Genomic DNA, 14,267 nt, shown 5'->3' on the forward strand with positions numbered 1-14,267 from the left:
GTTGCACTTCTTCTTCTTCGTGTCTGGCCGTCCTGTATACCATGTCCTTCCAATGGGTGGCGCAGGCGAGTGCAGCAGTGTTGGGTTCGGCCAGGTCATCTCCAGTGCATTGTGGGGCAGATATGCATCTCATGATGTGGTCCATTGTTTGTGGTTCCCCACGCACGCATGCATCATCCATCCATCCATCCATTAGCTATACCCGCTTTATCCTTTGCAGGGTCACGGGGGTCTGCTGGAGCCTACCCCAGTTATTTTCAGGCGAGCGGCAGGGGTTACCCCTGCACGCATGCATCAGAGCATGTTAATTTCTATTTTTTCATGGATGCCTTGCAGCGTCCTTCGCCGACCCGCAAACGGTTTAGGTTTTTCCAGATAGCCCATGGTTGGTCATGGCAAGACACAGTTGCACTATTATTACTTGATTGTTCAAGCTACCTCGAAGAGAACTGCTCTGTTTAAGTGCAAAATGATAAAATAAGGTGAATAAAAATAGGGGACAACCTGGATCTGTTTATTTTGCATTTGATCATCTTTTTTATGTGTTACGAAAGTATCAGATCGGGACTCAAAATCAAATGATTCGGAATCGGATCGGGTCCAAAAACACCTGATTGGGACATGCCTAGTTATACCATGATTTATCCACAGATTACGTCCACACGGGGTCTTACCTCCATGAAACCTGTCTGCTGGGGGCTGATGTGGTTGAGGGGGATGCACATGTCGTTGGTCTCCTGACACACAACCATGGCATGTCGCTGGCTGAAGGTGCCTCGCCCAACGTCCTGTCCGCTGATGCGGATGTTAAAGCCTGTAAGGAATGGCATCTCAACTTTACACGTCCGTTTCTACACAGAAACACAACCCTGTAACTTGTAATAAACAATGTGCTGGTGGATGGACCTTGGGAGAGGAGGGAGCCGAAGGCCAGGGCTTCTGCGGTCGACCAGTCCAGTTTGGTTCCCTCTTGCAATTTTTGCAAACGGGCCTGATTTCAAAATAAAAAAAAGGTGATTTCCGTGCTACAGTGCCAACACAAGACAATCTAGCACAGGGGTCGGCAACTGCGACTCTACAGCTCTATGCTCTTTAGCGCCGCCCTAGTGGCTCCCTGGAGCTTTTTCAAAAATGTTTTACTTTTTTTCTTTTTTTTTTCGTATTTTTCTTCCTTTTTCTCTTTTTTTCCTTTCCTTTTTAATCTCAACATTTCGACTTTTTTCTCTAAATTTTGACTTTTTTCTCGACATTTCAACTTTTTTCTCAACATTTCGACTTTTTTCTCAACATTTCGACTTTTTCTCAACATTGACTTTTTTCTCAAGATTGTAATTCAACATTAATCTCGACATTTCAACATTAATCTCAAAATTTTGACTTTTTTCTCGAAATTTTGACTTTTTTCTCGAGATTGTAATTCAACATTAATCTCGACATTTCAACATTAATCTCGACATTTTGACTTTTTTCTCGAAATTTTGACTTTTTTCTCGACATTTCGACTTTTTTCTCGACATTTCGACTTTTTTCTCGAAGTGCATAATTTAAAAAAAAAATCTTCCCCCAGTTATAACTAATAGATAGATAGCATGTGTTGTCTTCATTCTGAGGCTTATACAAGACTTTTCATTTTTGTGGCTCCAGACATATTTGTTTTTTGTGTTTTTGGTCCAATATGGTTCTTTCAACATTTTGGGTTGCCGACCCCTGATCTAGCAGAAAAGGCCTCACCTGTACGTGAGTCTTCCCCAGGTGGCTGTGCAGCTGCACGTCCTCGGGGACGTCCACCGACTTGGCTCCGATGAACTGCAGCAGCGGGACGGGGACGCCGGTGTCCCAGGTGCTGACCCGGGCCTGCGGCTCCGCCAGGTCGCCCCAGCGGCCCTGCAGGTTGGTGGGGGGGGGGCTGTACAGCGTCATGTTGGACAGCTTGTCGTTGAGCGCGCCGTAGTAGCCGGTCTTGATGTCGGCCCGCTCGGCCTCGGTCATCAGGCCGTCGGAGATCAGCTGGTCTGAGTAGGAGTCGGGGACGCTCTTACGGGACCTGGAAGGACACGGCAGAGCTACCGGTGTGAAGAATAAGACAACCGCCAAGCTTCTGGTTGTTTTATAGCAACTTCTAGATCTGCGATGGAGGAATTCACAAGGTTATTCTAACTCCCTGTTTCGTCCTCTTTATTTCCAACTTTGAAAATCCCCTGAATGTTGCAGCCCGAAGACGTGCTGATGAAACAACCGGCAACACAGGACTGATGAAAATACAGCTTTTGCCAACTTATACACCGCTGAAAAAGAATAAAGACACACCCTGAAAACACATCAGATCACAATGGCGGAAAAAGAGGTTGTAAGCTGAAAATAAATCAACCTTACAGATTTTACAAGTTTTTAGGGCCCGAGCACTGACAGTGCAAAGGCTCTATTGTATCTGTAGGAATTTTTTTTTCCTCGTTTTTATTTTTCTGACGAAATAAGGGCCTTTTTTGCCCCCCTAAACGTGCCCCAAAAGTCACCAAATCTTGCACGCAAGCCAGGCCTGGCGAAAAATGTGATATTTAATGGTTTCCATTAATGGGCGTGGCCTAACGGCTCAACAGCGCCCCCTAGAAAACTTCGTGCCTCGAGCCCCACAATACGGTTTGACGTACATGCACGAAAATCGGTACACACCTGTATCATGTCGCAACTTAAAGAAAAGTCTCTTGGCGCCATGGCCGAAACCAAACAGGAAGTCGGCCATTTTGAATTAATCGTGTAATTTTGGCGCAATTTATGCCATTCCTTCGGCCGTTAATGCGGCCCGAACCGTAACGTGCACCCAAGTGTGTTATACATCAAAATCTGCGTCTCCATCCTGCGACTACGCGCATTACTTTTCTCAGTTAAAAGCGTTACCGTGGCGACGATACACACCAAAAAGCGCAACAAAAGGTGGAGGTTAGAGCCAGCTGGGATGTTCCTCCCGTAGCAGATTCACTAGACCCCATTTGAGCTGATAAGAGTCTTTTAAAGGGGACCTATTATGAAAAACACGTTTTCTCTTGCTTTAACATATATAAAGTGGTCTCCCCTCAGCCTGCCAACTCAGAGAAGGAGGAAAGCAACTAAATTCTGCGGTGTCTGTACAGCCGCCCGGATGAGCCATCCAGTATGATGTGGCTCTACGAGCCGTTCAGATTCTGCTCCCGTCGTTACGTAACAAAAATGCGATTTACATAGGTTGGCCTCCGATGCGTGAAACCACGCCCACAACTAACTCCACCGGCTGGAGCTTCTGCCATTTTTTCGTAGCGGTGTATCACGTCATTCAGGCAGCCAATCATCACAGAGCCTCATTATCATAGCCCCGCCCACTTAGAATCCTGCATAGATAATGAGGTTATAGAATGGGATGATAAACACATGGCTCAGTGGCTACACCCACAAAAAGCGCGGGGGGGGGGGGGGGGTGTGCGGTGGCCATGAGTGCGAGGGCCCGTGAATCGCTGGTTGCAGCTTTAATTTACAATTACAACCTTACAATTTTACTCAAATTTATTTGCAGCAACTCAAAATGGACCTGCCAGTTCTGGAGTTGGATGACGAATGGCAGTCCAGCTCTACAGAGACGGGCAGCGAGCTTAGGCCCCACTGGAGGAAGACAGGCCCTCAGGACACCTCGTGGAGGTTAGTTCTGATTGTCTGCTCAGACACTCACACCAGCGGCCTTCTGGAGGTCATTTTGACCTCGGGCAGCACTCATCCTACTCCTCCTTGCACTAATGAGGGAGATATCGGTCCTGCTGATGGTTCAAGGACCTTTATGGCTCTGTCCAGCTCTCCTGGAGTCTCCTCCGTGCTCCTGGGAGACACAGCAAACCTTCTCCTGGAGGAGTTGGACCGTCTGTACGACCCTTGTGGGGTCCAGTTATCACCTCAAGCTACCAGTAGCGACACCGAGCCTAGCCATCGCAAAACTAGTGAAAAACAGTCCGAAACGATGAGGAGGGAAGAAATGTTGGTGACCTGCACCGGTGAAACCCCCAGCCTCAAGGATACCCCACGTCAAAAACAACTACCGTATTTTCCAGACTATAAGTCACGTTTTTTTTTTCCATAGTTTGGCCGGGGATGCGACTTATACTCTGGAGCGACTTATGTGTGAAATTATTACCGGTATATCATTCCACATGTTGCAAACTGCAACTGACGATGAGTCTGACGTAAGCGACGTAGAAAAGGAAGCGCTGCATCTTCTACCTCCGGAGTTAGCGGAGTTGTTTAAAAGTGACACAGAGGACGAAGATTTCATTGGATTTTTGTTATTTGGAGCAACACGGATGGTTTGGTAAACTTCTTAGCATGTTATTTATGCTATAGTTATCTGAATAACTCCTAATGTGTTATGTTAACATACCAGGCACGTTCTCAGTCGTGTCATGTAACGTAAGCAGACCATACAATTATTCAGCCTGTTGTTGCCTTTATTCTATTTTAAATTGCCTTTCAAGATGACATGTCTGTTTTTGGTGTTGGATTTTAGGAAATAAATGTCCCCCAAAAATGCAACTTATACTCCAGTGTGACTTATATAAGTTTTTTTTCTTTCTTTATTATGCATTTTATGGCTGGTGCAACTTGAAAACCAGAAAATACGGTATGTTTTAGAGGGACTGGACTCTGTTTTGATGTTACGTTGGCTGCTGAAACCACTCCTGATATCGTTTTTGAGTGAATCTTTAGGTTTCTGCTGCTAGTTTTCAGTCTCAAGACTGAAAATGGGGCAGAGAGCACCCACCTGATGATCTTGTACATGGCCGGGTTGGTGAAGAACGGCTCGTCCATCTCGTTGTGGCCCCACTGACGGTAGCAGATCAGGTCCACGATCACGTCCTTCCTGAAATGGCGCTGGTAGTCCACGGCCAGCTGAGCGGCCCGCAGCACATCCTCCGCATCGTCACCGTTCACGTGGATCACGGCGCAGTTCACCATCTTACCTATGCGACAGTAAAACATGCCTTATTTTCCTACGAGCGGATATTTAAGTGACCGAGAACATACGGGTGCTTTTCCAGCGGCTTCACCAACCGACGTCGCTGCAGTACAGGGAGGATCTCCCTCTCTCCGAGGGAGTGGTGTAACCCACTTGGTTGTTCACAATGAGGTGGATGCTCCCGCCAACCCTGTAGTGAGGAAGGTTGGACAGAGTCAAGGTCTCTGGGACGATCCCCTGACCGGTGAACGAGCCGTCACCGTGGATCTGTGAAGAGGAAAAGGCAACAAAAGGTGGAGGTTAGAGCCAGCTGGGATGTTCCTCCCGTAGCAGATTCACTAGACCCCATTTGAGCTGATGGAGTCTTTTAAAGGGGACCTATTATGAAAAACACGTTTTCTCTTGCTTCACAACATGCGGCCCGCGAAAAGTTTCCAACGCAAAAAACCGAAATGTTAATTTACTAAAAAAGGCCTAAATAATTGCCATGAATCGCAGCATATCCGATAATATATTTCTTCTACAAATCCATCGTTATTCCACAAATAGAGCAGTTTTCCACAGTTTTTTAGTTTTCTAGAATGCATTTGCCGATTTTATTTCTTTGTAGACAGTCGTTTATTTTTATTAACTGATTACTATTATATATTTTCACAGGAAAAATATCACTGCTAAAAAAGATGATAGAAGATATTTATTCGGAGAATTTCAGTTTTGAATACGAGGATAGTGACAAAGTAAAACAGTTTTTCGGCACACTGGCGTAAATATCCGCGCCAATTTTTAAAAATAAATACACTTAATTGTACTGGAAAGATTTCTAAATCACAAAGAAACACTCTCGGATGTAATAAGAAAGATTTTGCTTTTAATTAAATTTCCTATAAAAAAGCAAAATATAAAAAAAACATACTTGTTTCGCTTTATCTTTGTAAAATGATATTAAAAGTATCTTACATAATTTGAAAAAAAACGAGAAATTTCAAGAAAAGCACTGTTTTTGTTATTTTGAGCATGCGGCCCCTAAGAAAAAAATTGGTCAAATCCGGCCCGCCAAGCAAAATTAGTTTGACATCCCTGCTTTAACATATATAAAGTGGTCTTCCCTCAGCCTGCCAACTCAGAGAAGGAGGAAAGCAACCAAATTCTGCAGTGTCTGTACAGCCGCCCGGATGAGCCATCCAGTGTGATGTGGCTTCTACGAGCCGTTCAGATTCTGCTCCCATCGTTACGCAACAACGGGAGCGATTTACATCGGTTGGCCTCCGATGTGTGAAACCACGCCCACAACTAACTCCGCCGGCCGGAGCTTCTGCCATTTTTCCGTAGCGGTGTATCGCGTCATTCAGCCAGCCAATCAGCACAGAGCCTCATTATCATAGCCCCGCCCACTCAGAATCCTGCATAGATAATTAGGTTAGAGAATGGGAAGCAATAGAGATAAGCAAGATCTTCCGGACACCTTTCATAATAGTTTTTCATCTGACTTGTATTCATACTCAACTAGACACGGTGTCAATCTACATTTACCCTTCTGTCGAACATCTTCTCATCAGTTTAATATTTCATTTAGAGGTCCTAAACTCTGGAACAATTTAGATATGTCACCGAGGTTCACATTGTCATTTATATCCTTCAAAAAATTGCTGAAAAAATATCTCATGTACTAATTTTTCAATGTATTCTCTATTATGTATCCTTGTATTCTTTTCATGTTTATAATTAGAGTTTTCCTATGTTTGTACAGTTAGTTTTCTGTTTACAGTAGATGACGGGAGTGGAACTCTGTACAAGCCCTCTGGGCTTCGTTCCCTCCTTGCACTATTTTTTAAATTGTGCTAAATAAATAAATACAAAATACAATACAAAAACAATCAAAAGCTTATTTTCAAGACATTCAAGGCCTGTTTAAAATAGGTATGAGATGCCATAATAGGCCCCCTTTAAAGAGAAAATGATGCTTCTGCAAGGGCTTCAAATCACAAGGTGGCCTATACGGCCACAGGCTGCGTCGACTTTGCATGCATGAGCACTGCCTGATGGCCACCCTGAGGAAGACTGTAGGTCCTTCAAACACAAACATTTTATTCTTTAAGCCAAAAAAGACAGTAAGAAGTAAGAGTACAGTCTAAAAAACAGTTTACTAGCCTCACTTTACGACTGTTGCACTTTTATTTGCTTATTTGTTTACATGCCTGCTGGAGCTGCTGTTTTTATTTAATTCAAATGTATGTTTACATTTGCACTATTTTTTTTTTTTTTTTATCCCCGATTTTTTACCCATTTCATCACCCAGTGCTCATACCTAGACAGTCCTGGGCATTGTTCCCCTCTGCCAACCCAAGGAGGGCCCTACACTGGGCTCAGGTCTCCTTCTTATCCTGAGGAGAGATGGACCGCTTCTTTTCACCAGACAGGGTGAGGATTCTCCGGCCGAACGTAGCGCGTGGAAGGATCACGTTATTCCAGCCGGATCCTCCCCACCCCATCTCGCGCCCCGGTTCGCCAGAGGGGGCATGTATAGCCCAGGACTGTTGCATGTTTTTGTGAGGGTAGCAACATTTGCACTATTTTTATTGGTTAATTGTTGCACTATTATAACTTGATTGTTCAGGGTACCTCAAACAGAACTGCACTGTTTAAGTTCAAAATGATAAAATAAGGTGAATCAAATAGAAATAGGGGACAACCTGGATCTGTTTTTTTTGCATTTGCATTTCCTTTTCTTTTAATGTGTTACGAAAGTATCGGATCGGGACTGGGCTCAAAATCAAATTACTCTGAATTGGATCGGGGCCAAAAAAACCTGATCAGGACATCCCTAGTACAAATACATCCTTCAGACACTTGACTGTGTTGGGAAGTGGAGGATTTGGAAGAATAGTTGTATTTGAAGGCGTTGATGAGACTCAGAACTGCTGTCCTTCATCTCCCGCAGTATTTAAGTGAATGCAATGTATCACAGTCACACGGCCACGGTTGTCAGGACCCCAGGCTTTCAGAGGAGTGTGTACTGTAACGGCATGTTGAGTATCGTGCATCCAACACCTGCATTAGAGGTGGGTGCAATTCATCGATGTGTCGATGCATCGCGATGCGTCACGTGACGATTTGGAATCGATTAATAAAAAAAAAATAAATAAAAAAATGTAAATCCAGGGCTTGACCGTTTTCAGTGTTTTCCGCCAATAGAGGGGGCTCTCATGCAAGTGCAGCTTTCCGTGGTCAAAGTTAAGTAAGTCAAAGAGCAAATGTTTACATAGTCATAAAATAAATTATTTTGTGTCTTTGAAAAATACATGTCAAATGTTCAAAAAACCTTGTTATTTACTTAAGGAGTGTTGTTAGAGGAACTGAGTTAATTGATATTTATTTACAAATGTACATGTAGCCACAGATGAAGACAAAATCAATCTTGTATGGAAAAAAAGCATTAAAAATCACAATAATCGAAGAATCGTGGCACCAATAATCGAATCGAAAAATCGAAGCTCCAATAATCGAAATCGAATCGAATCGTGAGGTACCCTTGTTTGCACACCCCTAACCTGCAGGCAGACGACTTGGTCGCCCGGCTGGGCGTTCTCCTCCGGGGAATAGTCCCCCTCCTTCCTGAGCTGCTGTCGGGCTCTGGCTTTACCCTGAGCCACGGGGTTAATGGCCTCCAGGTGAGACGGGTTAGGCAGCATGGTGACGTGAAGAGGCCGCTCTGCTCCGAAATCCAACTCCACCGAGGAGGTGAGGTGGGAGAGGACGTCCCCGGTGGCCGGAGACGTTTCAGGGAACTCGCTGAGGCCGCGCATCTTACGGAACATGAGCTGGAGAGAGAAAAACAAGTTTCTGGTGTTAGATCAACTCTGGATCTCGTGTTGTTTTTTGTCAGCCTGGTTGAATTTTAATTTTAGTCTAGTCTTTGGGTCAAGCTATCATTTTAGTTTTTATTAGTTTTCATACTCATTTTAGTCGTGTCAAGTTTTTCAGTCGACTAAAAGTCTGAACATTTTATTCTTATTTTAGGCAGAATTGTCCAGGACCGTTTTAGTCTGGTTTTAGTCGACGAAAACTGATGACATTTTAGTCTTGTTTTATTCAAAGACTGTATTTGGCCTGTGCCTTTGAGTCCTTTAATCTCAATTTTTGGTGTGCTTGAAGAATTTACACACTTCACCAAATGGGAAAGAAACTATCGCTTTTTCATCCCTGGTTGCCCGCAGGCGTATTTTACTCCTCTGGAAGGACAAGAATCCTCCCTCCTCTAAATCTTGGCTGAAGAATCGAAAGTCATTCTTGCACTTGGAAAAAATGAAGTACAATATTAGGGGTTGCTCTGACAAACTCTATAAAACTTGGGATCCCATTCTTTCCTTAATAGATTCTATTCCTTCCTTAGATTAATAAAACAGGTGGCTCCGATTAAGATACACTGTTGTGACCTTTTTCTAGTTAGGTTTTTGAAAGAGGCCAGTATCTGCCTTAATATCCAAGCATTTCTGGATACTTCCTCTAATTGTTCTTTTTTCCCTTTCTTTTTTGTTGGTTTGGCTACTGTTGGCCCCTCCTGGTTATGTTTGGGTTTTTTGGGGGAGAGGAGGGTATTGGTGTTCTAAAAAGGGGGGAAAATGGGTGAATTGTACCTTTACTGATTTAACTTGTATTGTGTTTTGGTAACCCAATAAAGACATATATGAAGAGAAAAAAAAAAAAAAAAAAAAAAAGATTGTATTTAGCCAAAACCTATTTTACAATTCAAACAAGGTTATCTTCTTATTATATTATTGTTACCTTATAGACTCAAGAATACATTCATTCCAGATACAGAAGATTCTAATTTGAGTTTACAACTTTTCAATTTTCATTATAAGTTTTCATTATTGCAAACCGATGATAATTTTATCTTATTATTATAATTATACCTATTATTTTTTCTCTCAGTTGAAAAAAAAAACTAAGAGGGAAAAATATACAAATATTTGGTTCTATTTTGTGTACTTCTTGTACACATTTTTGCAAACCGGTGATCATTTTATCTTATTATAATTATAATTTTTTTCTCTCTTAGTTGAAAAAAAAAAAAACTAAGAGGGAAAAATATATTATTTTATAATAAAAAAATATTTGGTTCTATTTTGTGTACTTCTTGTACACGTTTTTGCAAACCGGTGATCATTTTATCTTATTATAATAATAATAATAATTTTTTTCTCTCTTAGTTGGAAAAAAAAACTAAGAGGGAAAAATATATATGGATCTGTTTATTTTGCATTTGCATTTCATTTTCTTTTAATGTGTTACGAAAGTATCGGATCGGGACTCGGCTCAAAATCAAATGACTCGGAATTGGATCGGGGCCAAAAAAACCTGACTCAAGAATACATTCATTCCAGATACAGAAGATTCTAATTTGAGTTTACAACTTGTTTATTTTTTCCTGTGATTTTGTGGTTTGACTGGGATGGAGGACGTGACGTCACCCAGCAGCAGCGACTAAACCAGAGGAAACTACTTAAAACATGTATATTTAGGATCTCTGTTAGAACATTTCGTCTCATCTCGTTTTGGTCAACAAAAATGAAGACACATTTTAGCAGAGTTTTTAATTTTGTAACCTACATGTTAGTCTCGTTTTTATTTGTCTACCTTATTGCATCATATATTTAATTATCGTTATCGTCACATGACCTGCATTTTCGTTGCGTCTCGTTTCCCTCAGGTGACAAAGATTTGTTGACGACGATATTTACTCATAATTTTCATTGACGAAAGCCACTTTATTTGGGACTTTGTGCTGCAGTGATGGATCAGAGAGTGGGAGTTGGATGAAACAACCCGGATATCTGCCTCACCTCCGGGGGACACTTCAGCAGGCCCGTCAGGAGGTTGAGGCGGCCTCGGTGGGGCATGCCGATGACCACGTCGGTGACTCCGCTGTGGGCCGACTGGTGGAAAAGCTCGTAGAAGAAGCCCATCATGCTCTCTGCACCTTCTCCTCCATAACGCTTTACCGTAGCAAACTTGGTGGCAAGAAAGTGGTCAAATTCCTACAAGTTGTGAGAAAAAACAACCATATAAAAACCACATCAACCGTTTTTTTTTTTTACCGTTCACGATATACCGTCAAAAAAAATTCCCCACGGTAAGAATTTGTCATCTCGCGGTAAAAACCATAAATTCCCGTTGATGACGTTTTTGTGTAAAGTCAGATTTATGGTTCTACTTCACTGTAAATCCACGCACAACGTACGTGAAGGAAGGAAGGAAGGAAGGAAATGACCCAGAAAGAAAGAAAGAAAGAAAGAAAGAAAGAAAGAAAGAAAGAAACAACAAAAGAAAGAAAGAAAGAAAGAAAGAAATGAGCAAGAAAGAAAGAAAGAAATGAGCAAGAAAGAAATGAGCAAGAAAGAAAGAAAGAAAGAAAGAAATGAGCAAGAAAGAAAGAAAGAAATGAGCAAGAATGAAAGAAAGAAATGAGCAAGAAAGAAAGAAAGAAAGAAAGAAATGAGCAAGAAAGAAAGAAAGAAAGAAATGAGCAAGAAAGAAAGAAATGAGCAAGAAAGAAAGAAAGAAATGAGCAAGAAAGAAAGAAAGAAAGAAATGAGCAAGAAAGAAAGAAAGAAAGAAACAAACAAAAACAAAGAAACAAAGAAAGAAACATGGCGGATCTGAGTCATTACAGTTTTGCAGTACAGGTGGACTCATTTAATTGGTTTTTATTAATTCAATTTAATTGGTGTAGTTTAGTAGTATTTAGTATTCTTTTAGAGCAGTGTTTTGGGGGCTCCAAAGAATGTGGTGATAGATTTATAGTTACAAAAGGTGCAGTTGAATTGGTATTTTCTTTATCGTCATTTTTATCGTTATCGGGATAAATGCCAGAAATTATCGTGATACATTTTTTAGTCCATACCGCCCATCCCTAATCCACACTCTACGTAGATGCTCTCCTCCTCTTTTTCCTTTGGGCCTGCAGTACCTGAGACTCCAACATGACCTTGGCCAGCTGCTTCTTCTTCTCCGGAGAAAAGCTCTCCCTCTTGAGCTCCTCGAAGCGGTCGGAGAACCACTCTCTCTCCTCCAGACTGCTCAGCTGGCTGGTCTCCACCGACACGTGACCGCAGTAGGTTTCCTCCAGGTAGGCCTGCACCTCCTCCACCGGTGCCTGGGCCTTTCCGAAGTGCCGCAGGCCTGGAGAAGCAAGCAAACACATTTGAGCTCCAGGAGGAAAAACTATTAGAAATGTTCCGATGCATTTTTTCCAGTACCGATTCAAATATCTGGGCTCTGATCACGTTTGACAGCGAGTACCTAATCCAATACCAGTCGTTGAAGGAGAATTAAGTCCAGACAGCTCAAAACTCACTCAAAAATTACATAACTAATGGTTTGTGGACATGAATACTTGCAGATACTGATAACCTTGTCAATCACTGAGTAATTCTTATACTGGTTCTGGCTTGAATGACAAGTATAGAAAATAAATGCACTGAAGTATACTTCATTTACTCAGGACATTTCTGTTCCATGCTGAGGACACTTTGAAAAAGTAGTAAAGACCAGTTTTTAAGCCATTAAGTACAAAATTGGCATCCAATTACAAAAACTTAAGAGTTCACCCACATGTGCTATTTTGAATTTAAAGCGTGCTTCTAGCAAACTGAACTGAGAAACATCCATCTTTTAGTATATTGGAGCCACCTGCCAGGGATTTCTGTATATTTATTATAGTTAGAAAATGTAATTACAAGCTCTTTTACAGAAAACAGAAATGCATAAAGCAATATTACCGGACAGGAACACAGAAAAGTATTGTAATCTTTCCTTTGATAAACTGCACATGGTATTAAAACAGTAGTGCACCAGTGTGCGTGTGTACATACATGAAACGAGCATTAAATTTGTGTTTATTTTTAGCGAACTGGAAGAAACCATTCTAACAGTTGTCTATTTTAATACACTAAAAACCTATTTCAACATTTCGGCTATTTAGTGCACTATTTCAGAGTTAATCAAAGACCAATTTCAGGAGGAAATATATTTTGTAAATTAGTATTTTATGTCTTGCAGGCTTTCCTTTTCCACAAGGGAGCAACACACTGCGGTGGCCATGTTGTTATTAGAGCAGATTTGGGGTATTTGTACCAACGACGGGCCACATGTACTTTATAGTACATATCAAACCTAAGACTCGCAGGTTACAAACTTATAACTTTTACTGGATAAAGTCACGTTACCTGTTTTTAGTGATAAAACCGCCTAACCTGAGTTAAACCTGCACATACTAATTCACTGTTACATCTTAATTTTATAATAATAATAATAAATTTTATTTCTAAGGCGCCTTTCTAGGCACTCAAGGTCGCCGTACACAACATGTTAAAATAATTGCAGAATACATTTAAAAACAAACATCAGAAGCATTAAAAAACAGTAGAGGTAAGAACATTAAAAGAGATGAATTGTTAAATGGGATAGGCAGTCTTGAACAGATGAGTTTTGAGTTGTGATTTGAAATTAGGGAATGAATCAACTTTTACATTACATTTACATCTCAACTTTATTAAGAATCTAAAAACATCCTCAACTCATTAAAATACATTATTACGTCCCAACATCCCACTTAATTTATCATCCTTTAGTTATAGTTAATCTTTTTATTTAACTTGGTCAGTTCTTATTTTGTTAGTTACATATTCTTTACTTATACTTATTTGGTTATTTATACTTTTTATTTATTTATTCAGTTAGTTAGTGCGAGTTTTACAGTTTAAACGGTGAAAAATGTTTGCAATTCTTTATTTACCTCATCAGTTCGTCAGTTTTCTCTGGATTGGGTTATCGTTTGAGCCGATCCCACAAAACCCAAAAGAATAACTGGTGACAAAACTGCTGACTGTTTAAAAGTAATCAAATGAGTTAAAGACAGAGACGCTCCGTCACCCTGCCAGCTTCGTCTCGTGGCTCCAGATTCACAAACTGGAAGCACACTATTTACTTAAAACTGACTCGGTTTGAAACAGCTTTAACCTTCAAACGTCAGAGAAAACTGACCCTACATGTTCAGATACTGTAGCTGAAGGTGATATCAGCATTAATACATAGAATAATTCATCGTGGACATTCCCAGTCTCATGTCTGATATAGAAACTGAGGCAGGTTGAACAGAGCCTCCTGGGACGGGACGTGTGCCGTCACTGGTGCTTGTATTTTATAGAAAACCTTGAAGATTTCAAGAAAACCTTGTCTGGACTTCATCTAACCCGGTGGAGCAACTTGCATGGCTGCAACTGAATCCCTTCAG

General features: G+C 41.3%; 1 protein-coding gene across 1 annotated transcript in view; it reads right to left on the reverse strand.

Annotated features, from left to right (window-relative positions):
• The window catches only part of dhtkd1 (dehydrogenase E1 and transketolase domain containing 1), a 37,693-nt gene that overhangs the window by 21,608 nt on the left and 1,818 nt on the right, over positions 1-14,267 (reverse strand). Inside the window, exons 3-10 of the mRNA XM_061721007.1 lie at positions 11,943-12,154; positions 10,816-11,010; positions 8,521-8,790; positions 5,068-5,239; positions 4,778-4,976; positions 1,732-2,044; positions 907-991; positions 675-814 (exon numbers count right to left, since the gene is read on the reverse strand). Coding sequence (XP_061576991.1) covers positions 675-814; positions 907-991; positions 1,732-2,044; positions 4,778-4,976; positions 5,068-5,239; positions 8,521-8,790; positions 10,816-11,010; positions 11,943-12,154 — 1,586 coding nt within the window. The remainder of the gene's footprint in view (positions 1-674; positions 815-906; positions 992-1,731; positions 2,045-4,777; positions 4,977-5,067; positions 5,240-8,520; positions 8,791-10,815; positions 11,011-11,942; positions 12,155-14,267) is intronic.

This window comes from Cololabis saira, chromosome 5 (assembly GCF_033807715.1).
Source record: "Cololabis saira isolate AMF1-May2022 chromosome 5, fColSai1.1, whole genome shotgun sequence".
In the NCBI taxonomy this organism is placed as follows: domain Eukaryota; kingdom Metazoa; phylum Chordata; class Actinopteri; order Beloniformes; family Belonidae; genus Cololabis; species Cololabis saira.